We start from the raw sequence: 25,635 nt of genomic DNA, 5'->3' as shown, positions 1-25,635 counted from the left end.
CGCCTCTCTTCCCACACTGTCTGCCTGAGCGGGTGCACCACTGGCTGCTGTTGCGGCGGCGTATTCCTCACAGTCCCGCCGCTCGCCAGTGGACACTGCCCGGCTGGCCGAACATGGCGGCGGCCCTGGAGAAGGATGTGGACCGGAGACCGATCCGGAGGGTCCGCTCCAAGAGTGACACGCCTTATATCAACGAGGCGAGGATCTCCCTGCACCTGGAAACAGGTATGGGCAGCGTGGGTACGCCGCGTACAGGCGGACAGCAGAGCTGGATGTCTTGGGGGCGTTTTCTTCTTCGTGCACTCGCAGAGAAACGTTCTTTCTCTCTGAGAATGGTTCTTATCAGTGTAGTGGGTTTGCATGACTTTAGGATTTCATTGTGTGACTCTCATGCTACCCATGGTGCTCCGCTGCACCTCACTGGGAGCTAACCACTGTGACTCATGCATTGACTGATGCGAAGGGAACATTTTTGCTCAAACCCGGTGTACTGTCAAAACACTCGTGAACGCGGAACAATCTCCTAAATTAGACGTAATTTGGACTAAAGCCAGCAGGGAAAGCGGAAAACTTGACTGCAGAAAAGCTGTTCAGCAGCCTATTATTGTTGATAAGGAGAAGAATGCCATGCATGCCAAAGATCCACAGTTCACCGTGGTGGTGAAACATGTTAGCAGGCATAAGTTATTATTGCCGTCTTTGCTGCTATGGTCGCGGTATAAATGCCGACCCAGACGCTCCTGATAAGCGTGAAGAACTAGATCAACTTGACCGTATGGTTTGTGTCATGTAAAGGCTGAATGTGGAGCTGTCCACCGGTTTATGGTGCTGAAGATTCCATTGTGTGCAGAAAAGGCTTATTTTTCTCTTTTCTCCCTTGCATTATCCATAGGATTTTTACAAAGACTCTGCATCCCATAGCTTAGCCTGGACCCTCCTACGGAGTTGCCTTATGTGACAAATCCCAGTCACATGTAGATATGCCATCAACTCCAGGAGAAACTGAAGCCTGTTTGTCGGGTGTAAGGCCAACTGTGGCTAGCCAGCTGTTGTTGCTTTGCTTTGTGTTGTGTGTGGTTCTGCTTAGCTATACAGGTAGCTTGGTTACAGTGCAAGCCATTACTCAGCATTTTAGTGGTCAAGTCACGCCAAATCACAATTTAAAAAACAATTGTCTTTAAAGAAAGTATTGGCGATAAAGGCAGATGTTAGAGACTTTTTCTTGACGCTTTGTCATCTTTATTTACAATACCTATTCTCATAGAACTACTTTAGGTAATGGCATATGCCAAACCTGGCCATGGGTATATAAACTTCAGCTTATGTTTTATGATGAGTGATATTGAGCTGATTAAGTATTGTTTATGCCACAAGTTGGAATTATGTTGGTGTGTCCTGCTACTGTAAGCATAATCTTTGAATCTGCTTTCTACATGTGAAGTTAATATTTTGCATCAATCTAGTAAATCCATTTTTACATGTCTCCAGCACTTTATTGGCCCTTGCCCGTGGACGTAATGCTACAGTGGACTTAATAAGCATGTTTATGTGCTGAACATATGTGTGGGTCGGTGACATTATATACGGATTTAGTAAACAAGAGTTTGTCATTACAGCTCAGGCCAGATGGCATACTGTAGCTCTTGACCTTTTCCTCTGGCTGCACATTCAGCTTATTCTATTACAGCATGGTTAACGTGACCAGGGTGCCACTGTATTGTCAAGTGTTGCTAAGCCTCATTCATCTCATTCAGAGGTTAATGGTTTAGGAGACAGCAGTCCAGTTCAGTACAGTCAAATGTTTCACAATATTTTTTGACTGTTACTAGGTACATTCAAAAATATAGCACAGTGTAAGCATTCATTGGATAAAGATCATAAATAAATAGCTTTGTTATCTCGACTGGAAATCTCAAATGTGAGAGAAAATGTTGTGGTCATTTTTCCCGACTTGTGCAGAGGTGAATAGGATAAATATGTGATAGGAAATTCTTTCATTTTTTAGTAAAACTGCTTGGACAAAATTGTCAGACTTCATGGAACTCTCCTGCAAACGTCTGCATTAGCATGTCTGATAGTGCATCAAGCCGTGTGACTGCACACTTTCCCAAGGCCTTGAGGGGAGTGTGAGAAGTGCCTAGACAGAATACAAAAGCACTGGAAGAAAATGCAAAGTCTTTAAATGCAATGCCATACTTCCCCTGGCTGTTTCCCCGCCTCCCCAAAAGACACTCTCCCCTCTTCTACACAAGTGTGTTCAAGTAAAACAGGCTCTGCATTGTGCTCAACGCTTAAACCTAAAGACAGGGATTCAAATGTTATGAAAAAATCTGCAGAACTCTTGAAATGTATCCAATACATCAGTATTTTCTGCCCAGTGGATTGCTTTAAAAATATTGCATGCATATACTGTTTATTATTGTTATGAATCTACTTTAAAGTTAGGGTATGTAGCATGGAAGACAACATGGGTTGAGTTGCGATTGCAGTCAAGTCAAGTTTACCTCAAATCTGGGACACAGATACAGTAATTATTGATTATAGACTAAAACTTTGAAAGTATTGCAATATGACTTTTCTGACTGCCTCCATAAGTGAATGTAAAGTTAAGCATAATAATAATAATAATAATAATAATAATAATAATAATAATAATAATAATAATAATAATAATAATAATAATATTAAAACAAATAATAAGAATCTTTTGGATTTATATAGCGCTTTTCAAGACACCCAAAGCAAAAATGTCCACAATTGCTCCATATACTTCTGTATGTCAAATTTACCTTTTGACACATTTATTTTATTTTATACAATAATACAATCTTTGATCTTTGAGCATCTAATAACTCAGCCAGTGAATAGAAAATGTATTATTCCCAGTTTGTCCCGTGTGGTTATTTACACGGGGCTTGATTTTGTAACTAATGGGATATAGACAAGCAAACGACAATGGCTATCCTTCGGTGTCTTTGTCTTAAGTGTGCTTATCTGCCGGTGAAGTGTACCTCTCAAAACAGATGACACACACTCAGAGAGGTGACTCATATCCTTGTGATCTCCCAAGTCTCACATTCACACTTTTTTTTTTCTTAAGGAAGTGTACACAAGCATGTGCGCGCACACATGCACACACAAAGGCTCCTAGGCGCTGCTGTCCTGTCACTTTGTATTAGCCTACCTTTGAGTGGTTCCAGTCAGGAGGCGGGGAGGAGGGTAATCCAACTGTCCCAGGAGTAATGCAGGAGGAGGGTGAAGAGGGAGCCAGAGAGTCAGTGAACTTTGGGTAGCCATTGAACTCACGCCAAGGAACTGGACTTCGGGCTTCGGGATGGAGTCTGTAGTGGTTTTGGCAACACAAAAATGACTGTTTCAAAATATAAAACCAAAAATACTGCTATTGTTGTTGCGATATTCAAGGCAGTTGTGTCAGTATCACAGAGCGTCATTATGGATGATTTGGGAGACTTTTTGAGGAAAATGTGTTAATATTTTTTTTTTCTCATTTAAATAAATACATGTGGCTGATTCATAACCTTAAACAGAGCTGTTATGCTAACCTCAGCTTAATAAAAACAAATGCTTTCTTCCAGTATTATTTAACACACAAAAACATTCCACTGTCTCATCCAAACTCCAAAATTAGGGGCTGTATCTGCTGTAAGTAAGTAAGTAAGTAAGTAAGTAAGTAAGTAAGTAAGTAAGTAAGTAAGTAAGTAGGTAGGTAGGTAGGTAGGTAGGTAGGTAGGTAGGTAGGTAGGTAGGTAGGTAGGTAGGTAGGTAGGTAGGTAGGTAGGTAGGTAGGTAGGTGGTAATTGGGTAAGTAGGTAAGTAGATAAGTAAGTAAGTGCTTTATTTGTCATTGTACAAGTTGTACCTCCTCGGTTTGCCCCTGTTTCAAAGCATGGTGTCCTGCACTGGTCAGCTCCACCTCCTCCTTCCTCTTCCTCTTGCGCAGCTCCTTCTGCTGCTTTCTTCAGGGCCATTATGGACTCTACACAGCAAAAAAAATCCTACCAAAACCCACAAAAACACGGCAAAGACATACAAAAGTAAAACTTTGTGGAACACAGAAACCACAAATGCAGTTCACAGAAAAAGGCAAAAAATTCTGCTATACCAAGAGAGAGGGAGGTTGCCTGCGTGTTTTCATGTCGCCATGACACTCTCCCATCATCAATACATAATAGGGTTACTATGTTAATTTAGGCATTATTACACTCACACAAAATCTCCAGTGAGAGTAAAATGGTTGCCAGCCAAAAGGGAAATCTAACTAGTGTTTGGCTAGAATCAATGTTTGTGTTGATCGTGATGCTTTTTTTTTTTTAATTGCTAAGTTTGTGCTTCAAATCAGGCGCTAAAACAGGCGCTTTAGTTAAGCAAATAATTTTTGATCATCATTTTTATATCAAATGGGAAAGATTTTAGCCTCTACAATGTGTTGTATCATGGCACATTCATTTTGCATACTACATCTCTGTCTGGATGATAGTGTCCGCTCTGGGCCTAAATTAGCCATACACTCAAAGATGATGAATAGGACAGAAGCCCAGATCCCATTTTCAGGGGATATGTGCAGCGGCGGTGAGATCAGCAGATAAAGGGTCAATTGAAGAGGAGCAAATCTTTCTTGGTGTTAGTTGGATGCTAAATCATACCGACATTACACCCTGACCCAATGTACGGCAGACGAGGTGATCTAAAGCAGCCGGAGCGGGAGCGTGTTGGTCAAGCGCAGAGGGTTTTGCTTGAGGGTGTAGTTTAAAAATGATCAGAGGAAAGTGAGCCAACACTGATCCAAATCAATGCCACTACTGATCACTTTATCCAATATTTAAAGGCGATTACAACTGTTACGTATTGATTTACCACAAACAATCCCGGAATATAGCAAACAATGATCGACTTTGAATGTCCAAACTCAGGTATATTCCTGTTACTGTTGTTGTTAGAGCTGTCTGGACTTGCACCACGGAGATGTGAGTCACAGGGCAGCCAGGTCAGGATACATTGATTTTAGCGTTTGCTCAAAAGTGTGGCCACCTACAGTAACTCGCAGAGGCCATGGCTCCTCTGCGTCTCCGAGAAATGTTTTTTTGCCATTTAGTTCAGCGATATATCCAATACTATCTTGTAACAAAACAGTGGACTCTCATCCTACAAGCCAGTTTCATAGCAGTGTAAAGACAACCTAAACATTATGAATCTTCTTTTAATTTGCAGGGGGGTTATTTTTGCTTGATTTATCAGTTAATGGTAATGTTCTTCTTTTAGCGGTTTGCAAAAAGGCTTAAAACCACCATAAAACCTGGCAACCCAAAGTGTGGGGGTCATGCAGCGGTCTGATCATGATCACTTAAGCGACCCAAACATAAACAACTTTTACAGTGAGTATCTCATTGTTACAACCATTATCAGCAAAACCAATATTTGAGTTGAAAATGTTTTTTTTTTTTTTTTCAAGGCAGTATTTGCTGTTTTGCTTCTTTTTTTTGAATTACTTTTTATTTTATTTTATTTTTTTTCAAAAGAAATATAAACCATGTACCGTAACTAATATACAAAAACATACACACAAATGTAAAAGAGACAAACAGACAAACGTACGAAAATGAGAAAAAACGAGGAGGGGAGACTTTAGTTTGTCTTGTATACAATTGTTTACATTTGCCGTTTACCTTTAATGTGCATGATATGAACAATATAAATGATATAAATGGCCTTAATACGCAAATAAGTTATCAGTCAGCGTTGATTTTGTGGCGTATTATGTTCGTTTGTTTGATTTGGGACAGCACATGCCTACACACGCATACACACGGACACAAAATGATTATTTTTAGGTATCCTTTAAGTAGTACATTTGTATAAAAAGCAACTTTGGTTATTACTCTTCTTCTTCTTTAGCTTTTTTATTAAAACAAAAACAAAAAAAAACATTTCAACATCCGCCGCATAATCAACGCCAATCTACAGTCTTTATGTACTTTCCATTTCTTATATAAACCATTTTTTGTCGAACTCATGGCCCGTGTTCCTTATTTTGTGAGTTGTGAGTGAAAATGTTGACTTCATATCGGAGACGAAGCGCAGTTTATATGGGACTAAAGCTATCTGAACATGTGGAATACGTTGGAGACAGTTTATGCTGGACATTGCGATCGTGAGATGATGTTTTGTGTTTGCCATTGTAGTGTCGGTTTGTCATGCTCTTGCTTCTTGTTGTGCCTATTCCTATACTGATAGCAGACATATAGATTACTGTTGGAGTGATTTAGGAAGCCGAGCGTCTCACACATGGAGAATAATCTGACAGCTTTACTTGGCACCCAGGAAGGATCCCTGTCTGTGAGGTGATGCACTGTGCTGTATAAGCACTTCACACATACACACACTTCCCTGGTGACAAGTGAGCTGCTGTTTTCCTCTTCTTGCACCTGAAAAGGCCCATGCTTGTCAGACACACTCAGACATGAAGTCCATTACTGTCAGCGGGACATAAGTGTAACCTCCGCCCTGACAAACAGCGGCTGACGGTCTTAAACAGAGGCATATCCGCCCACAACAAGCCAGTGTCTGCTTAATCTGGGCCCTATTTTCATTCAGAGAAACAATTGGAATAACTATGAGAGTGTATCAGGTAGGAGTGTTGGACTGGCCTTATTCATTTTGCCTCATAAATTTAAACTGTATTGATACATTGGCATTGTTGCAGCCTTTTTGTGATTGTATGCTAATTTTGCCAATTTTTTCTTTAGAATATGAATGGTGATAAGTTTAAGTGATAAATTAAGGTGATGAGTAACTTTTTTGTGTAGACTTCATTCAGTAGCCTATACTTACAGTGGCAAGACAAAGTAAGTACACCATTTCTCACATTTCTGCCTTGTTGTTGGTCAATAAATGTGTGATTTTCATATTTATCAAAACTACAGGAATGATTAAACAGTGTCTGCTTAATCTAATACCACCCAAACATTTACATTTTATCATATTTTTATTGGTCACAACATGTAAACAGTCACAGGACAGGGGGGAATAAGTAAGTACACCGCCTAAATCTCACTGAACTGCTGCAGTTTTGTAAAGAGGAATGGTCATCCTGATTGTTGTGAGCGTCTAAACTGTCGGGCTGTTTTGTTGCCTCAGGGCCTGGGCAACTTGCTATCATCAATAGAAAAAATAATTTGCAGGTTTATCAAGATATTTTGCAGAAAAAACGGAGCAATTCACAACATGCACGCGAGTAAGTGAACCCCTGACCCTTCTTTTGCAGAAATAACTGCTTCTCTGGAGTTGCAGATTAGACGCTCACAGCGATCAGGATGAATCTTGGACCATTCCTCTTTACAAAACTGATATTCAATGAGATTCAGGCGGTGTACTTACTTATTCCACGCTCTCCTGTGAATGTCTACATGCTAATGGCCAATACAAATATGATCAGATGTAAATATTTGGATGGCACTAGTTTAAGCAGACACTCTCAATATCTCATTAATTAGTTGTCTTGTGGACATTATTGTGTTGCTCTGGCAGTTTTAGTCCTTTATACACCCCGTGTCAGCTCGCCAATTTGGTTCAGTGTAGAAGCCAACCTAATAAGCCTTCTAGTGACGTAATTAATGAGGCCTACTTGTCAAGTTGCTGACAGCAGAGAGTTTGACTGGTTTGAAGAAGGGGTCTTGCCCTCATTTCAGCCTTGTTAAATTAAACGCCCCTGTCATCCTGTGATCCGAGACTGCTGAATTTGAAAGACCCACACTGCTGACTCAGTCTTCTATTAGTGCAGCACCATCTACAGTTTTTTATAAAGCACAAATGGGACGTGTAAACACACTTTGCTATATACATTGTCTCTGCTGCTGCAACACAACTCACAGAGTACGCTTGAGCTGAGTTGCCTGGCTGTAGAAAGATCAGTCAGTCACGGTCCGCAGAGAACCGTGGTTTGCCGGGAGTTTGTTCCCCCTGCTGGCTAGGATATGTAACTACAAGAGGTTATCTTCATTTCGCACGTTTGTTTTATATTTAGGCAATGCATTACACAGTTAGATATTTGTTTATAATGAACTTAAACTTAAATTAGTTGACAAATAAGTAAACAGGCCTATATCGATTTTTGAGATAATGCATGAGTTAAGGGGAGACACTACAGGCAAAACTCTTTTTTTTTTTTTTCAGTTTTCAGGTTTGGGGCCAAATTGGTCTCTGAACATACAAGCTTCCACCCGGAAACAGAAAATATGACTAATCTTCACAATAACATGTTTAAATATTGCGCTGATTCAATGTTCCCCCATAGACTTATATGGGACAATGCAATTTCAAGGGCCTTTTTCTCAAAACACATTTTTCTGTCATTGTGGCGACACTATGTCCACGTCAGTCGGACCTAAAGACTTCAAATTTTCCAGCCTTGGACTGAACAATATTTGGAAGATTTTTTCAGAGGGATTTTTTATTATCTAATCCCTAAGCCCTATTTATTGAGTTCTGAATGTCAAAAAATAAGGCGAAAATTATTATTTTTTACAAATTTTTCCACAAAAAAACTGCTTATTTTAAAACTAAACAAGAAATCCAAAATCCCCTCTGAAAAAGTCTTGGCAACTCATTCATCAATAAAATGAAACCATAAATTTGAATGTAGCTCTATCTGTGTTCTCTATCTTGTTCTTACATGAAAAGATAAAATGACAGAAAACTTGCAATGTATTTTTTTTTCTCACATTCAGGGGCGGACTGGACTGGCCATATGTCCATTCTGGAAGAGCACAGAAGGGCCACTGGCTCGAGGGCCACCAGTCCCGCCTCAACCGAGCTTTACCCAAATCTAAAAGCTGAAAAGAAAAGCATCAAAATAGCGAGAAAAAGAGGATGAAAAGTCAACAAAAACATGAGAAAAAAACAGACAAAAAAACCCTACAAAAACGTGAGAAAAACAAAACAAAAAATGATAGAAAAAATAATTTAAAAAACAACAAAAATATGACAATAATGTGGCGACGTGACGAAAAGTCTCCATCACTTTTGTAGGTCTTAGCTTTCAAATGAGGCGTTACATTGTTGATCTCCAGTCGAGAAGCTTTTAGATTTGGGTAAAGCCCAGTATAAAAAAAACATGAATCTAAAAGGAATTACGTGGTGTATGGTGCACCACAAGGTTCAATTTTGGGACCACTATTATTTATCATTTATATTAATGATTTTGCTTCTGGTTCTACGACCGCCTTTCCAGTTCTTTTTGCTGATGATACCGATCAAAAAATAATAATAAAAAGCCGAACTGGGGAAAATGCACTCGTTAATGTTAAGGCGGGTGGTAAGAGGTTAAAATATGAATTTGTGGAAGTGCACAATTACGCTAATTTGGGCCAGGCTGGTTACAGTCCAGGGCTGTTATTCAGTCCCAGTCCGCCCCTGCTCACATTTATGCCAGTGATCTACAGCAAAACTTTCAAATTGATATATGTAAATATGCATTATGCAAGTTGAATTACATGTGCACGCTCCAGAGTCTAGGTGGTGCTTTTCTCATCAAATGTGATCTTAAATAACTTCCTGACTTTGCTCTCGGGTGTTTTATTATGAAACCGAAGAGCGGATGTTACGCGCCGCTTTGCTGTGCGCTTCTGGTGGAGGCTGCGCTGCAAAGCATTTGAATTCCTCCCTCCTCCACTCCTCGAGAGCAGAGGGCGTCAGGGCGAGGGGTCCAGCCACTGTTGTCCAGCGCGAACATGGCGGAGAGTGGCGATGTGATGTGGCTATGGTCCCACACTGAGACCCAAAGTCCCATCACCTCGGTGCCCGTGTCGGAGCCCGCTCCAGCGCAGGAGAAGCCGAGGAAGAGGAGAGCTTTTTGCCTGTCCAGGATGAAGTCCCGTAGCGGCAGCAGCAGCGGCTCCGAGAAAGACCACCAGCATCAACAACCCGCTGTGAACAACAACAACATACCGTTCATGATCCACTGTCAGATCGGCAAAGAAATCAAACACATCTGCAGTAACTGTCGAGGAGCCGAGCTGGAGGGTGAGCGTCTGTTTGGGGTTGACTATGGGATCTAGGGTTTTGCTGACAACACTTTGAAATGTTGTCAATCGTCACTGACCGCTCCCTCCTGCCATCAGGCACCATGCTGTCCAGTGACCACTGATCTTATCTCTACTTACTTGCACTCTCTGACCTTTAGTGTCATCTCCAAAACAGTAAAGTAGCTTATAAACAAAGCTGTCCTTATTCCTGGAGGTGTAAGTGTGACTAATGCATGATTACTATGTGATTAATGCTTAATAACATAAGGTTTAATAAGAGCATAACATGCATGTTTTGTTTGTCTCCCAGTGCATGACAAACCTTAGGCTATTTAATACTAAAGAGTTTGCCAATGAGTTTTTGTTAAGTTATATTAGTGGGTAATAGTATTAAACAAATCTGAATCAGCTCTGATGTGCCCTGTTTGAGTCTAAGATCAGTAGACTTCATGGATGACCGATGATGGATGCAATGAACTGCAGAGATCCATAAACAGTGATGAGTGTAACAAAGTCAAAGTTGTTAGATTTTGCATTGTACCTGGGTGAGTCAGCCGTGTTTGCAGGCAGCACTAGCAAAACAAGGCCTGGGTTTGACTGAAGGAATGTGGCCCTGCAGAGTGAGTCTGACTCATGTACAGCTGCTGCTCTTCACCAATGGGGGGGTCACATAGGCCAGTACAGCGGGGCACCTCGCTAGATTGCTCAAGGGCTGTGACCCCCACCATTTGATTTATTAAAGAAATACCTCACCACAGACAGAGAACGTGAGACCTTTTCACCTCTAGGGTCTGACAGTTTGATATTTACTATGCAGCTTGATGTGACTAATACAGTAATAATGTTTTTAATTCACTGGGCTTGCCACTCTTACATTCTTATACAGGTGCGCAGTTTTGGCAGTGGATGCTAGATTGGGGTGTTGTTGGAGTTTTTTGTTGTTGTTGTTGAAGATCAAGCTGATGGCTTCTATCGGACGTCCCATTTTTTAGAGGATCACCTCAAGGCTGCCCCTTGCAGAGGCTGACTGATGGATTTAGTAGAATTATACAACTAGTTAGATTATCGAAGTAACAACCAAAAACATACACACACACACACACAGTATGAGAGCAGTGTAGTAGCATTGCTGCCTCTCCAGATACTCAAAATAAAATAGCGTATTGAATATTTTATGTCTGTATAACCCACGTCTTATCACATTAGTGTGATGAGTGGACACTAAATTTCTTGACCTAAATAAAGGGCCACATTGAGAAATGTATTAGGGCTTACTGGATTTAATATTTGTTCTCTCTGATATGGGATTGAAGCGGATTTTTATATTATGGGCTACATGTTCTGTAGTAGTGTATTGATTAAGTACTTTATAAGTGGGAACTTGGGAAATATATAATGTTAGATCATGAAGTGAACACTGCTACATATGCCCACAGCCCTGTACTTTCAGTTCTGGAACACTTTCTTCTTAATTGCTGCTTCTACAGTGTTGCTTCTTTGCAAGTTTTTTTTTTCTCATGGACTTTTAATGTCTCTTGTCTTGCCTGCTAGTTGTACCATCTGACACTTTAACGGTGATTTACAGTGATCCAAATAAGCTTTGCTTGATTTCATTATGGGCAAACCTCTGAGGGATCCTTCACAAATACGTGATCTTTGATGTTCTGTTCCTCACATCCAGATTAAAGCTCGAATGTGTTTTAGTTACTTAAAGGAGCTATACCTGATTTGTCTCTAGTTATGGAACAAAATTTGTGAACTCAGAGGCTTGTTTTCTAGCATTCTTGTGAAAGAGACCCTGAAAAGTGACCCTGCATGTTGTGAAATGTGCCTTTAAACATGTCCCTGTGAAGAATTGGGATGCTACAAATATGTTAGGAAGCTTAGGGATGAGTTTGTACCCCCACCAACATTTCAGCTTTAGTGGCTTCCTCTTTCATTGATAAAATCAGGTGTAGGGCCTTTAATTTTTTTTTTTTCCTCAACACAAAATAAACTAGATACGAAAAAGAGAACTAAAACTGTTGAAAGCAACCGTGGAATCAGTTCAATCGTCACTAAATGAAGTTAAAAGTTTTATAATACCATCAGTGCTACAATATCATCTCTGCTTCACCCCTCATTCCACAAGTCATGAGGCAGCCTGTGTGTTATTTATGACATGGATGTTATGTGTTTTCCAGCTGAGGAAGTGGAGCGGCTTGCGGCAATGCGCTCAGACTCACTGGTACCAGGGACACACACTCCGCCCATTCGACGGCGGAGCAAATTTGCCAACTTGGGGCGACTTTTTAAACCCTGGAAATGGCGAAAGAAAAAGAGTGAGAAGTTCAAGCAGACGTCTGCAGGTGAGAGACAAATAGCCATAAAGGAAGTACCTCCATTATCAAGCTCTCGCAATGGTAATCTTGCTCAGCCACCAGTTCCTCTCCAGCGGCAGACGAATGTCTCCCTGATGTCCCTATCAACAGCAGCAGTGATGTATGGTCGCACTGGGCCTGTGCCACAGAGCAGGGTGATATAGGGGCTGCTTTACAGACCTATATGGTGATGGCCATTTAAGGCTGGACATGCAAAAAGCGTATATTATACCTTATCTTGATGTGTTGTATAGGTTTGCGGGAGTAATGCACATTATACTAGATGTGTAATTTCTGTTATTTTGCTGTAATGAGCTTAAACAAATATGTGTATTTATAACATATACTGTACCATATTCCCTCTTGTGGACACTAATGTTCTCAGACCTTTTAATCGAAATAAGTAGAAAGAAAAAGTAGATGCCCCTTCCGTATAAGGAATGAGTAATATTGTGTGTGTGTGTGTTCTTGTACTTACGACATTGTGAGGACCAGTTTGAGTTTTTAACTAACAATGTGAGGACATTTTTGGAAAGTGAGGTTCAGGGTTGTTCTCTGCGTAATACATTATGTCTATGAGTGTCCTCACTAAGATAGCAGTACAAGATTTTGTGTGTGTGTGTGTGTGTGTGTGTGCGTGTGTGCGTGCGTGCGTGCGTGTGTGTGTGTGTGTGTGTTTGTGTGTGTATGTGTGAGGTGCTAGGGAAGCGAATGGCAGTGGTGCTTCTTAGCTGACTGAACAGATCTATATCCTTTTCTCTTTGAGAGGCGCTAACACACAGGAGTGTAATGTACATTGTTGTAGCCACATCAGTAGCAAACCCTGCACTGAACAGGTCCCACCGAGTAATGATGGTTTCTGGCCTTATCACGCCCATGCACTGTATATAATATCAGTATAAGATTTTTGCCAGTTTTCACTTTCATTAGTATTATATCAGTACAGATTACAATGGTCGTTTCACATTAATGATGAAGAATGCCAAAAATAGGACAAATGACCTTATGTTTTACCTGTGTTTTTTGCTCTGCAGTGTTGGAAAGAAAGATGTCTACTCGCCAAAGCAGAGAGGAGCTCATTAAAAAGGGCGTTCTTAAGGAGGTCCAAGAGAAAGGTGAGACTTCAGGAAAAACCACAAAGAGTCATATCCTAAAATCAACATCTGATTATCCCACGTAGCCTGTCTCTATTCTCTACTGCTTACAATATACAGACAATAAACAAAATCATAGCGTCTTACCAATTGAACGTCATGTTGCAACTTATCGCTCTGTAGTTACTGTACTTGATGCATATGAGGAAGGTGCATATTTTCTATAGAATACTTTACACTGCGTTTAATGTTAATCTGCAATTTTGTTACAAGGGCAGCTCTCCCTTTTTTATCATGGACGTCTGTGGGATAATTATTCTACTTCCATGTCTCTCCAGACACCTCCTCTGCACTTGAGGAGGTTAAGATGGAGAATGGCCAGTCTGCAGGGGATGTTTCTGAGGGCACCGAGTTGATGGAGGGAGCCACTGCAGCTGTCGGTAAGCATAAGTACCATTTTACTTTTTAATTACTCAGGGAGCTTTTATCTTATATCTTATTTCTATTTTTTGTCCTTAGGTTCACTGGAGTTTGCAATACCCAGTGATGCTCAACAGGACCAAGCTCAGAAACCTAGCCAGGCTCCACATACGAAGAAAGCCACTGTGTATGAAAGCAATGAATCAACACTCTCCAGACCTCCTGTGCTTCACAAACAACCTCCAGCATTGCCACCCAAACCCTTCACAAGACTACCAAACCATATAACAGGTACGGATATGAATATACTGAGGTTCAAAGTCATGCTTAAGCAAACTCATAAACAACAGTGTACTGTGTTTGAAATGAAGACGGGACCCCTGTGAAGTTGCCATGTATGTCTGTGAAGCTGTCTCCGCCTCTACCTCCAAAGAAGCTCCTGATCTCTGTACCCACAGGGAGCATGGACCCTACTTCCATCACCTTCCAGAAGTGCCCTGCCCCTTCCAGCCATGCCCAGGTGGGCGGACACTCTCTCCAGTATGGTACACTGCCTGTTGCCCTTCATCCTCCAAGCCGAATCATCGAGGAGCTAAACAAGACCCTAGCCCTTACCATGCAGAGATTTGAGAGGTAAGCTCTGACATTTCAACTGTTTGCTAAGTTTGTATCTCAAAACACTGTCTCATCAAGGAACCACCCATACATTCACGCTCATTTTTATAAACCAGTGTACATACTACAGACACTGGAGGCAAGGCGGGTCAAGTGTTGTGCTCAAGGACACCACAGCAGAATGCACTGGTGAGAGATGGGATGAAAATGGTTACTTGGGCGATATGATATGACTAATGAATTGGCACATATGTTTGTTTTGAGGCTTTTTTATCTCAATTTTGTATTTGATTTTATTGATATTTTATTTTACATATATACTTGCTGAACCTGGACCTTTTAATTAAACCTCAGCTCAAACAAAAATTAAGGCTTTCCAACCCAGTATTTACCTTTCAATAGACTTGAATCTTATAAAGCGTATATGACGTATGTGTGTATGACTGGAGTGGTAGATCAAGTGGCAAAACTACTGGATGACCCCACATGATGGGAATCCTGATCTCCTCTGTCATTGCATGCATACTATACCTTATATTATATACCATAAATAGATGTTGTGTTGTATTTGGGCTGCTGATTGGCAAAGCTAGTAGACGGTATTCTTGCTGGTTTGGTGATGTTTTAAAATGCAGGTCACATTCCGGGGTCTACGTCTCCCCATTCATCTCTGTGATTGGTTGCCTGTCGTCTGTCGAAGAGCTACCCCCTGAGAAAAGATTCATTTTCTCAGGGGGTAGCTATGTGTTCTGATGTTGTTTTCAGTCAGGGGGAGTTGTGTAGGAGTGTAATGCACACTGTTTAGCACAGAGATTCCCAGTAGGTGGGTCAGGACCTTAAAGTGGGTCTCCAGAGGCCAGATTTTGAGGGTGGGAACATCTCAAGGCAACACCAGCAACTAGGGCTTGACGATTTTTTTCATGAACTTAGACATATCTTTTATACAAACCTCAGCTAAAACAGTAACCAATGCTTTCCTCCACTATCATTTAACACTCAAAAATCTTCCTCTGTCTCAGCAAACTCCAAAACTAGTTGCTGTGTCTGCCAAAGAAATGGCGATTATAAAGTCCCATGGCGATTATTGCGACTGACCAAAGTAGGGATTGCAATTTGGATTAGGCAAGGACACCAGAACAACTCAATGCACTGATTATATTTCTATTAATTGCCCAGCCCTACCAGTACCCCAGCTGTACCATGTTGTAGTGACAACTGAGAATACATAATGAAAACAAATTTGTATTTTTGAAAATTCTGACTGTTTTGAGGCTAGTATTGATTTGCTAATTCAAAGATATTTTGGATAACTTTTTGACCTACAATTTCCGATTACGAGAGCAGTATTTTAATAGGACTTGATGCAAGACACATTATACCACTGTATTCACGTAACCTTACCAAAACACCCGCATTTGACAACTGAGCTTGAGATTGGACTAGTGATGACCTTTTTAACTTCCGCAGCTCCATGATGCATGGCGTTCCCACGGTCATGATCAAGTGTGACGACGACAAAGAGAATCTCCCCAGTGAGGCAGACTACGAGGACATGCCTGATCTGTACAAGGACGAGGAGGAAGAGGAGGAGGAAGACGATGAGGAGGAGGACGATGAGGAGGAGGAAGAAGACGATGAGGACGAAGAGGACGAAGCACTGTTTACAAGTAAGCCTCGGAAAACTTACTGTTGTTCACTCGCTTTTCTACTCTAATGTATTGTATTGTGGGATGAAAAAGGGAAAGGGGGATATTGGCTCAGGTATTATAAGCTGATTTTGGTTGCTTGGATTGCTTGGATTGTAAGTGAATATGTTAGGATGAATACTGAATATATTAATTAGGGTGGTGGTATTCAGTTTTGTACAATAGTGCTAATGACTGACAAATCGAGAAATCGGGACTAATGCACTGCTGTCTAGATTGATAAAGCTGAGCCGCGTCAATATCACTTGTCCATCCAGGCACACTGGCCATGAAGGTGTTACGAAAGGACTCTCTGGCCATTAAGCTGAGCAACCGTCCATCAAAAAGAGAGCTGGAGGAGAAAAACATCCTGCCCATGCAATCAGATCAGGAGCGGCTCGAATACCGGCAGCAAACGGCCACCAAACTCACCAGGTGAGCTCAAGAGATTTACCACTCAATGCAAGCCTGCATTCGCCTTTTACCAATAAGAGCTATCATAGTGTGAGCTAATGGGAGCCGCTAATGTATGATGAGAGCCAGAAGGGCAGGACACCGACAAATGAGAGATTGAAAAATGGTTTGAACTCATACATTTATCAAGTTTTAGACACATTAATCAGGCACATTGTTATCTTTCAATGTATTTATTCATGATTAGAGCTAACTTCATTGATATTGGCTGATTGTATGTCAACATATAGTATCTCAATACTACTACTCAATACTATCTCAATAATGAACCGACTAATGTAAAAAAAATAGAATAAAATAAACAAATCTGGATTTATATATGTTTTTTTTTTACCCAGGCGGTTGAGTCAGCGGCCAACGGCAGAGGAGCTTGAGCAGAGGAATATTCTTAAACGTAAGTTTGCACACTGTGAGTAAACATTTAAAATGAGTCACCAAATGGACTGTGCTATGTTTTTCAATTCAGCTCGAAATGGTTTCGAGGAACAAGAGGAGAAGAGAGAGATCAAAAAGCATCTATCGCGAAAGGTACCATGCGATGATGATGGGGTCAAGTAGTACTTTTAACAGTTCACATACAGTGAGGAAAAAAAGCATTTGGTCCGAAATCCAATAGAAAGTGGGGGGAACTGACCAAATCCTTTTTTCCCCACTGTAGTTTAATCTTGTTCATAGCCTTGGAGGAGGTGTCAGGTGGTTGCTCTAGTGACTTGAAGCTATGACTGAAACCATTGTTTCATCACCATTGTTTTATTCTCGCAGATCAAGATTTTTTGCTGTTAGGGAAGGTGTTTTGTTTTCGAAAGGCTTAAGCACGGAAACCATTCAAATGTCCTGACGCACCTTTGTGGAATTAACTGATTTGATTTCAAGAATTATTTTTATTTTTATCGTTTTTTCCATTTATTTCAAAATCACAATATTACTATGAAAATAGAAAATGAGCGCTGCTTCGAGTCCCACAAGTGTAACAGGTTGTAGTGAACTCCGGGTGGTCTTCCAAGGAGTCGATAGTGCATGAAAATAGAGAAAAATGACTGCCTATGAGTGTAGAATGCAGTCAAAGAAGGTTAGGAGGCACTCCGTAGTTATCAAAAATGAAAAATCCTTTATTGTGGCATGGACAGAGTAATTAAAAAACGCCAACGCGTTTTGGCAGCTATGTAAGACATAACCTTCTTTGACTGCATTCTGTACTCATAGCCAGTCATTTTTCTCTGTTTTCACACAATATTACTATATTGCCTGCACTAAAAAGAGCAAAAGCATTTGTAGTTCCCTGTTTTATACCATTTCGCTGCGACAGCAAATTTTACATTTCTATAAAGCATCAATAATTGTACAAAAAAACAAACAATTAATTGGAAGTCTCATGACACTCTTGTGTGTATATAAATGTATTATGAAGGATAACACTTGCTGTGCATGTTGTGATGGATAGAATATTTCATATTTTATCAATGTATGGGAAAATTCAGGGTTCAACTTCTACATTCAGGATAAGAACACATACAGTACTTACCTTCACCACTGGATGGCAACATATTCCGCATAATGCACTTTGGAGTTGACCATTGTTCCTGAGCAGTGAAGAGAAGGTATTGTTTCTAGCCACATGCCACATAAGCAATTTTGTCATTTTGATCATGTTCATGACTGGGTGTTCAAAGATTGTTACTGTAGTTTGATATTGTTTTTTAATCATCCTTTTGTTTTTATTTTTAGCTCAGCCAAAGGCCTACTGTCGAGGAACTGAGGGAGGCGAAGATTTTGATTCGTTTCAGTGATTACGTGGAAGTGGCTGAGGCTCAAGATTACGATAGGAGGGCAGACAAGCCATGGACGCGACTAACAGCGGCTGATAAGGTCCATACATTCAATAAAACTCACAATAAAATAGAACTCAGCTAACGGTAACTCATTAACTTTTCAGGCTGCCATTAGGAAGGAGCTGAATGAGTTTAAAAGCACAGAGATGGAGGTGCACGAGTCCAGTCGACATTTTACCAGGTTGATTTCTACATCTTCCTCAACTTGTCATGATCGTACTTATTTGGAATTATTAACTACTAAAAATCTATTGCAGCATTTGTTATATTTGTTATATATTTGTTATAACATTACTGAAATGACTGTATGTATTAATGTATATACTAAATATGCTATTGCAATATTGTTTTTTATTTAAGCTTGAAATTGATATTCATACATCTTTCTGTCTCTAGGTTTCATCGACCATAAGTTGTGTGAGACTTCAGTAGTTTGTCTTTCCTTCCACACAAGCCTCGAGTGCTGTCCTTGGACTCTGGAAGGCGATGCTCTCTGGTATTGCTGTCAAAGTAGAAGACAGGTGTGGACACTACATGTGCCCGGGAAACCGAAAGAAAGAGACAATTGAGACTGAGATGAATGAAACTGGGCTTGTGTCTCCTATTTGGAGATTTTGCTTCTTGATATTCAAAAGTTTACTCTTGTTTATATAATGAAAGGGTGCTGAGGTAACTCTCAAGCACTTTTTATTATTTTGAAACCGACTGAATGGGTTTTAGGGGTTGAACACAGAATCTGTGCCAATAATGGTTTGATAAAGTTTGGAGGGAAGAAGGCAACTTTTTAAATTTCTTTTTATCCAAGGATAGTTTTCTTGCTTTTATCATTTCTCCAGTCTTCATGTGAACCTCGTTTTTAGGAGTTTACTGGTTTAGTTAAGCAGGAAAAAAGGCAGTTCTGTGCTGATAGGCAGCTGATTATGAAGCCAAAATGTCCTCAAGTCAAAACATCAAACTCACCGATAACTGCACAAATTGGAAAACCACCATAAAATCAACCAAGCAATAATTTATTTGGTTAGTCTTATTGTTGGGTTTTATGAAATCACTAACACATTCATATGTCACATCATATCAAACCAAAGCAACTAAACTTGCCAATGAGGTTACAATTAGAATAAACCATCTATTGTTTAGAGTTCAGTAGCCTTCTGTCACTGTGCCTCCAGCGTCGTTTACAGGTCTGGGACAATTGCCAAATTGACAGTTATTTTTAACAGTTATTTTCTGTAGATACAGATCACGTTGCTGTACTCTGAATGAATGCCTTTTAAATTGTTCTCAAGCATCTACTGGGAATCTGCCACCTTATGTTTTCATTGTTTACAGTCTATTCAAGTACAGTACATAGTGTTACAAACATATTTCTGAGGGAACTGGCTGTATGTTTCAATGTGTTCGTATGTCTGAGATGATGTTGGTATGATTGTGTTCAAAATGTTATTAATCTCAGAATTATAAAATATGTAAATAACAGAGAAAATAAGCCAGTCTTTTCAAATGTTTTTGTAAAGCAGAACAACTGCATGTGAGCATTAAGTTATTGTGAGTCTTCTCTGATGTATGCACTTTCTTAAAGAAAGAAACTAATTTTAAAAGTTGACTAGTCTGTTCTTGATTTAATGTAACTATTGTCCATCGGGGTTAAAAAAAACAGCAGTAGAGTCCTTTTGATCAGTTTTATTATTTGACGGTAGTTTCTTTTGGAGGTTTCCCCCCCGTGTTTATGAAATATGTACAGTATACACAGAAGCATCAAAACAATACTTTATACTCAATATACAGTCTTTCTGTCAAGAAGATGGGGTCGGCAGTTTCCTTTGTCTATGTGCTGTGCATTGGCGTACCACAATATTTGTGCCATAGATCAATGGCTTTTGCCACAATGGCATCTGTATTCTCTTGTGGTATCTGAAAAAGTAAGAATATTATAGGATCAGAGGCACTGCATTTCTACAAAATAAAACCAAAACGCAGAATGCAATGTTTTAATGGTTCAGATGATGATTTTACTTAATAGGTTATTTATTTGTAATCATTCAAGACTCCAGTCGCTTCTTCATGCCGTCTCAAAACCTGAATTTCTGAGGTTGGATCAGCTATATCAATTTCATACTTAACACGCATCCTCATTTTATACCTCAATTTTCTGTGTCACAGCAAATATACTTAAAATGCTACTCTCAACATACATAAAGGGACTCGGACCTTTTTTCCTAAATTGGTCAACTTTAAATCTAAAAGTTCTACAGGGCTTTATGGAACTAAAAAATATAATAATAATTTGTGTTCCACAAATTATTAATAAATTGTGTTCCATGAACAATATGTGATTTACTCACGTTGCATAAAAACTTGACAACCCCGTCAGGTCGGTTCAGGCCCATTAACACAATTTTGTTGCTCAGAAGGATTTCCAAAGCAACAAACACAAGGATTTTACAGGAACCACTTATCACCTTGTCCCACACCCTGAAATACAAGACACATGATGTAAAACCTGGGCAACAATGCATTGATGACTCCATATGTGTAAATAAATACATAAAACAAAAAGGTCTGACCTCTGGAGACTGGACTCAGGAAGACAACCAGCAAAGCAGCGTCTAAACCAGAGGTTATAAGGCAGCTGTGCTAGAGTTCCTGTCTGCTTGAAATGGTTAAGCAACCGAGGCTCCTCCTGACTCAGATAGTGTTCAAGGCTTTTTGGCTTTGACAATCAACAAACTGTTTTCAGTATTTAAACAAATGAAATATAAAATATATATATTCCCAGTACAAAATAAGCTTCATTGCTTACCAGGTGGGGTAGAGAGTCTCCAAACTTTATGTGGAACTGATTGACAAAACATTTAATGAGCCAGTAGCAGTCAACTGGATCATCAACAATCTCATCCATGGCTCGGCTTATAGACAAGAAATCTTCATTCTCTTCATCCTTCGCCAAACAGAAAACAACATCAGCATGAAGGAAAAAAAAATACTGTATGTAAGAATACTGCATAGTTTGCACTGAACTAAATGTAACCATTGTCAAGTGCCAATGTGAATGGCTTGTAGCATGACCTTACCGGGGGTGAAATTTCCGAGCATCTAGGAAGCACCTGGCTTTCTAACTGGAACATCCGTAGATAAACATGAGTGGATGGTGTGGAAGCATTGATGTATCGCGTCACCTCCAGCGCCTCCACAATGTCCAGGTATTGCTCCTTCCTATAACCACCAACCAAAGCGTTTGATTCGCTGTGGGGTGGCAGGATGCCTGTTGAAATAGATAGTAAGTAGCAAGATAAAGCATGTCCTGTGATATATGAACTGCCATTGTAAATGCAGTTTCCTTACCTAGTAATACTTTCCATACATGGATTCTGTACATGGATGGGAGAGGGAATCTTTGGCTAAATGTACTCAGCTTTTCCAAATCTGGAAACAAAGAAAGAAGTAAGCGCTTGTTTGTTTGTTTGCATGCTTTGCTGAACAGTGTAACAAAAACTAACCAAGGGGATTGTCTTTGAGCAGTATTTCCAATGATTTCTTCTCTTCAACTCCCCTAAAACCAACTTTTTCATAATAGGCAGATCGGAAGTTTCTCTGAGGGTCGTCAGCCATAATGAAACCTGTTCAACACAAGAGTTAAATGTATGACAAGTCTTGCTGATGTCATTATAAGGATGGGGATCAGCAAACAACTGCAAGTTCTTACTTAACATTATCATTTAAGCAAATACAAAATGCCATGCCAAAGAAGCAAAGACAATTTGTGGAAAACGTATGCACAAAAGACTATGCATAACATTGTATTTAGCCTACCTCAATCATTTAAGCACCAAGTTAGCAGATTTATTTATTCATTTATTATTATTATTATTATTATTATTTTTCAAATATAGGGTAGTAAATCTCTTTAACATATGTTGGGAAGCAAAACATCACTCAAGCAGTCAGTAAACTGCTCCCATCACACTGAGAGAGGAATAGCTTATCAGCTGTCATTGGTGTATGATCAACATGATCATCACGTTACCTTTACTTTACTTCAGATGGAGCCCGCAACCAAAACACTCCAAAATCCCATTTGCAAAAGATCCGTATATTTCAGCTGAAAATGCCCAAACCAAATGATGGCAACACTCTGCTTCATTGTAGATAAAAACCCATGAAATGTGAGAAACTAAAAAGAGATCGCCTCTTCGCCTGAGAAACTAAGGCATTTCCTTTCTTTAACTTCCGTGTCTACCAAACTAAAAACGGCGACCTCTAATAAAAACAAAAACAAAAAAGAAATGCTGCTAAAAAATACGTAACTAGACACTTATACAATTATTTTAATATTCAAAGTCTTATTCAATTCTTAGTTAAGCGATAAGATTAGTTACTTTAGCCAAGTGCTCATGCTCTGAAAGGGCTCGTGTTAGACTTCCTGTCCCTAAGCCCCGCCCTCCAGTGATGCACGTTCTTCTCTGTGGGTCTGGATCATAGTCTGGATCATATGTCAAGTAATGTATATTTATGCAAGGATTACAAGATTTTGGCTTATGTTTTTGCTGACAGAATAATGAACTCGAGGACATGAATGCCAGTCTGCATTTATAAAAGGGAGAAACATTCACAATCATATTAGATTGTTTTTTCATCTGTTGGATTATTGGACTTTGTTGATCAAGACAGTCTTGTTTTTAGATTTTGACAAGGCGTTTTGTACGTTAGAACATTCTTTTTTGATCAAAGCCTTATATTATCTGGGATTTGGAGATTATTTTTGTGCAATAATCAGAATGTTTTGTTGCCTATATAAATTTGCAGTGTCTCTTAACCCAGGATTTACTCCCAGATGTCTTGTGCAGCGTAGTATCCGTCAAGGATGTACATTGTACAATTTCCCCCAAATTATTTATTTTAGGTACTGATTTTTTGGCCCTTTCAATAACCCCATGATTCAAGGAATCACACAATTTAAAATTAGTCAATTTTCTGATGACGCAGCTTTATTTTTACAAAACAATCAAATGGTTAAAAATAATCTTGACTCAATTTCTTAGTTTTCAAAGGCTGCAGGTCTACAGTTAAATGTTAAAAAATGGGAGATTTTTCCTATACTGGTCATTAGGGCTGGGACAAAATACCGGATCGGACTTGGATCGCAATACTTTGTGCTGCAATACTTTATCAAGTATCGCAATACTTTTAATACATGCGTTTGGAGGCATATTTATTACACATTCCTTTGTTTTCCAGTAACAATTACACACCACCTTGTTCTTGTTACTTTTTGTGTTAATGCACTTCAATCTTAACACTTCAGTAAATGTCAAATGTCATTTGGTTTATAAACTTTGGACATAGGACTTTTTTACACATTTTAAGGTAAACATGTTACTTATAATTACTTACTGTATCGCAATACATATCGGATCTGCTCCTGAGTATCGTGATATGTATCGGATCGTGACAAAAGTGGATCATCCCTGCCCTACTGGACATACATGCCATCATGACAGTATTTCATCAATAAGGGTTGAAAAAGAGGTAAAATATTTGGGTATATTGATTTCTGACAAAAAGGTCTCAGCCGCTGGTTAACTCGAGACTTGACTATCTTTGGTAGAAACCTACTTTCTAAAGCAGAACGTGTTTCTAAGGTCACATATGCTTGTCACTCCATGTTTATTTCATCACAAAATATTAAGAAAACAAATTATATATTTTTTTTTTATTTTTATGGAAAAATAAAGTGCATTACCTTCAATCAATGCTCTTGACTTTGAAGCCATGGTTGGCACGCTCAAGATGAAATGGTTAAAATCCTTTGTGATGCATAATAACACCATGTGGTTTCATATCCCGAATTCTTTATTAAAACAACTAGGGGGCATTGAATTCCTTTTGCGTTGTGATTTTCAGATCACCAAAATACCATTAATATAAATTCTTTTGGAAAATGATATTTAGTCATAATTTGTCACCTCATAACTCAACTTTGTGGAACAATAGAACGGTTTTAGCTAATGGATAATCTATATTCATACAAAACTGGTTTGAGAACAATCTAATTAATAGACTGGATAGCAATGGTAATTTTCTACATTTCTCTGCTTTTAACAACCTAATTTGTGAAAGGAAAGTTTTTGATACAATTTGTAAATCAATTCCACGGTCATTGATTCAGTTAATTCAAAACACACTTCAGTATTCTCTCAGGTAACAATTTCATTACCAACATTGAAGGTGAATACCTGTGATTTTATTGATTTTAAATGTAAAATGTGTCTGCGAGAAATAATTAATCACGACTACAATGTTACTTCTTTCAGGGAATTGGACTGTTCAGACAATCATGAAACAAAAATCAAGGCGCAGTCCGCATTTACTAAATGGCCAATTTCCCCAAACGTGAAGGAGACTCATTTTAAGTTAATATATAATGTATACCCTGTCAACCAATTTCTTGAAAGAAGATTCAAATTCGATGTTGACCTATGTATTGTTCTGCAACCAAGATGTTGATACTATTAGCCATTTGTTTTTGAATGTCACTGTTCAAAGGTTTTTCTGGAATGATGTCCGGAGTTGGATAAATTTAAAGCTCAGTATTCCCCCTTTGAACATGTCACATATTTTGTAATATGGACAATTTGGACTCTTCATCATCAGTCGTCATTAATATAATTTTACTTTTGGCCAAATATCATATTCACTGTTGCAAATGGAGGGGAAACACGCCCTCCTTTCCCTGCTTCATTTACAAATTTAAAATGTACTACAGCTCCTTAAACACACTAAAAGACTGGAAAACTGCATGGACAATCAGCCACCAAGTTTCAAAGTTTTTATTTTCAGGAACATACTTTGAAACTGTAATAGTTGTTATTTTGCCGAATGCTCTCATTGTGTGGTTGAATGTTTTGTTCACTCCTAGGTTTGTAGTCTCTACAAGAGTTTGTGTCATTTTGCTTTGATAAAAAATATATATGTAGATTTATAGATATAGATATATATTGATATAAATAAATGAAAATTTTGTTCAATATGTTAAGGGCAAAAGGACAATGCATCTCAAATGTGACGCATCAAACATGGAGAAATGTACTGTATTTGGAGAACTTCTGGTTGGAGTTATT

General features: G+C 39.2%; 2 protein-coding genes across 3 annotated transcripts; one reads left to right on the top strand and one right to left on the bottom strand.

Moving 5' to 3' along the window:
- The first annotated feature begins 9 nt into the window (after nucleotides 1-9).
- phactr1 (phosphatase and actin regulator 1) lies at nucleotides 10-20,073 on the top strand. Of its 2 annotated transcripts, none has more exons than XM_079574620.1 (13): nucleotides 10-225; nucleotides 12,224-12,388; nucleotides 13,435-13,515; nucleotides 13,833-13,934; nucleotides 14,014-14,205; nucleotides 14,286-14,547; nucleotides 15,997-16,196; nucleotides 16,493-16,649; nucleotides 17,027-17,082; nucleotides 17,155-17,216; nucleotides 18,414-18,554; nucleotides 18,622-18,698; nucleotides 18,914-20,073. In XM_079574620.1, exons 1-13 carry the CDS (start codon nucleotides 114-116, stop codon nucleotides 18,927-18,929), a joined length of 1,623 nt encoding a protein of 540 aa, XP_079430746.1. In that variant the 5' UTR covers nucleotides 10-113; the 3' UTR covers nucleotides 18,930-20,073. The 2 variants fall into 2 exon arrangements, with proteins under 2 accessions (XP_079430746.1, XP_079430745.1); XM_079574619.1 differs by lacking the exon at nucleotides 10-225 and adding an exon at nucleotides 9,677-10,038.
- Nucleotides 20,074-20,204: 131 nt separating this feature from the next.
- tbc1d7 (TBC1 domain family, member 7) lies at nucleotides 20,205-22,134 on the bottom strand. Its single transcript, XM_079574626.1, has 7 exons — nucleotides 22,015-22,134; nucleotides 21,860-21,940; nucleotides 21,589-21,779; nucleotides 21,318-21,455; nucleotides 21,082-21,227; nucleotides 20,860-20,989; nucleotides 20,205-20,428 (listed from the first exon to the last, which is right to left on the bottom strand). Exons 1-7 carry the CDS (start codon nucleotides 22,124-22,126, stop codon nucleotides 20,342-20,344), a joined length of 885 nt encoding a protein of 294 aa, XP_079430752.1. The 5' UTR covers nucleotides 22,127-22,134; the 3' UTR covers nucleotides 20,205-20,341.
- Nucleotides 22,135-25,635: the final 3,501 nt, after the last annotated feature.

The sequence above is a fragment of the Gobius niger genome (genome assembly GCF_951799975.1).
Source record: "Gobius niger genome assembly, chromosome: 17".
Lineage (NCBI taxonomy): Eukaryota > Metazoa > Chordata > Actinopteri > Gobiiformes > Gobiidae > Gobius > Gobius niger.
Note: the sequence above shows the minus strand (reverse complement) of the source record. Positions and strands in the feature narration are given on the sequence as shown.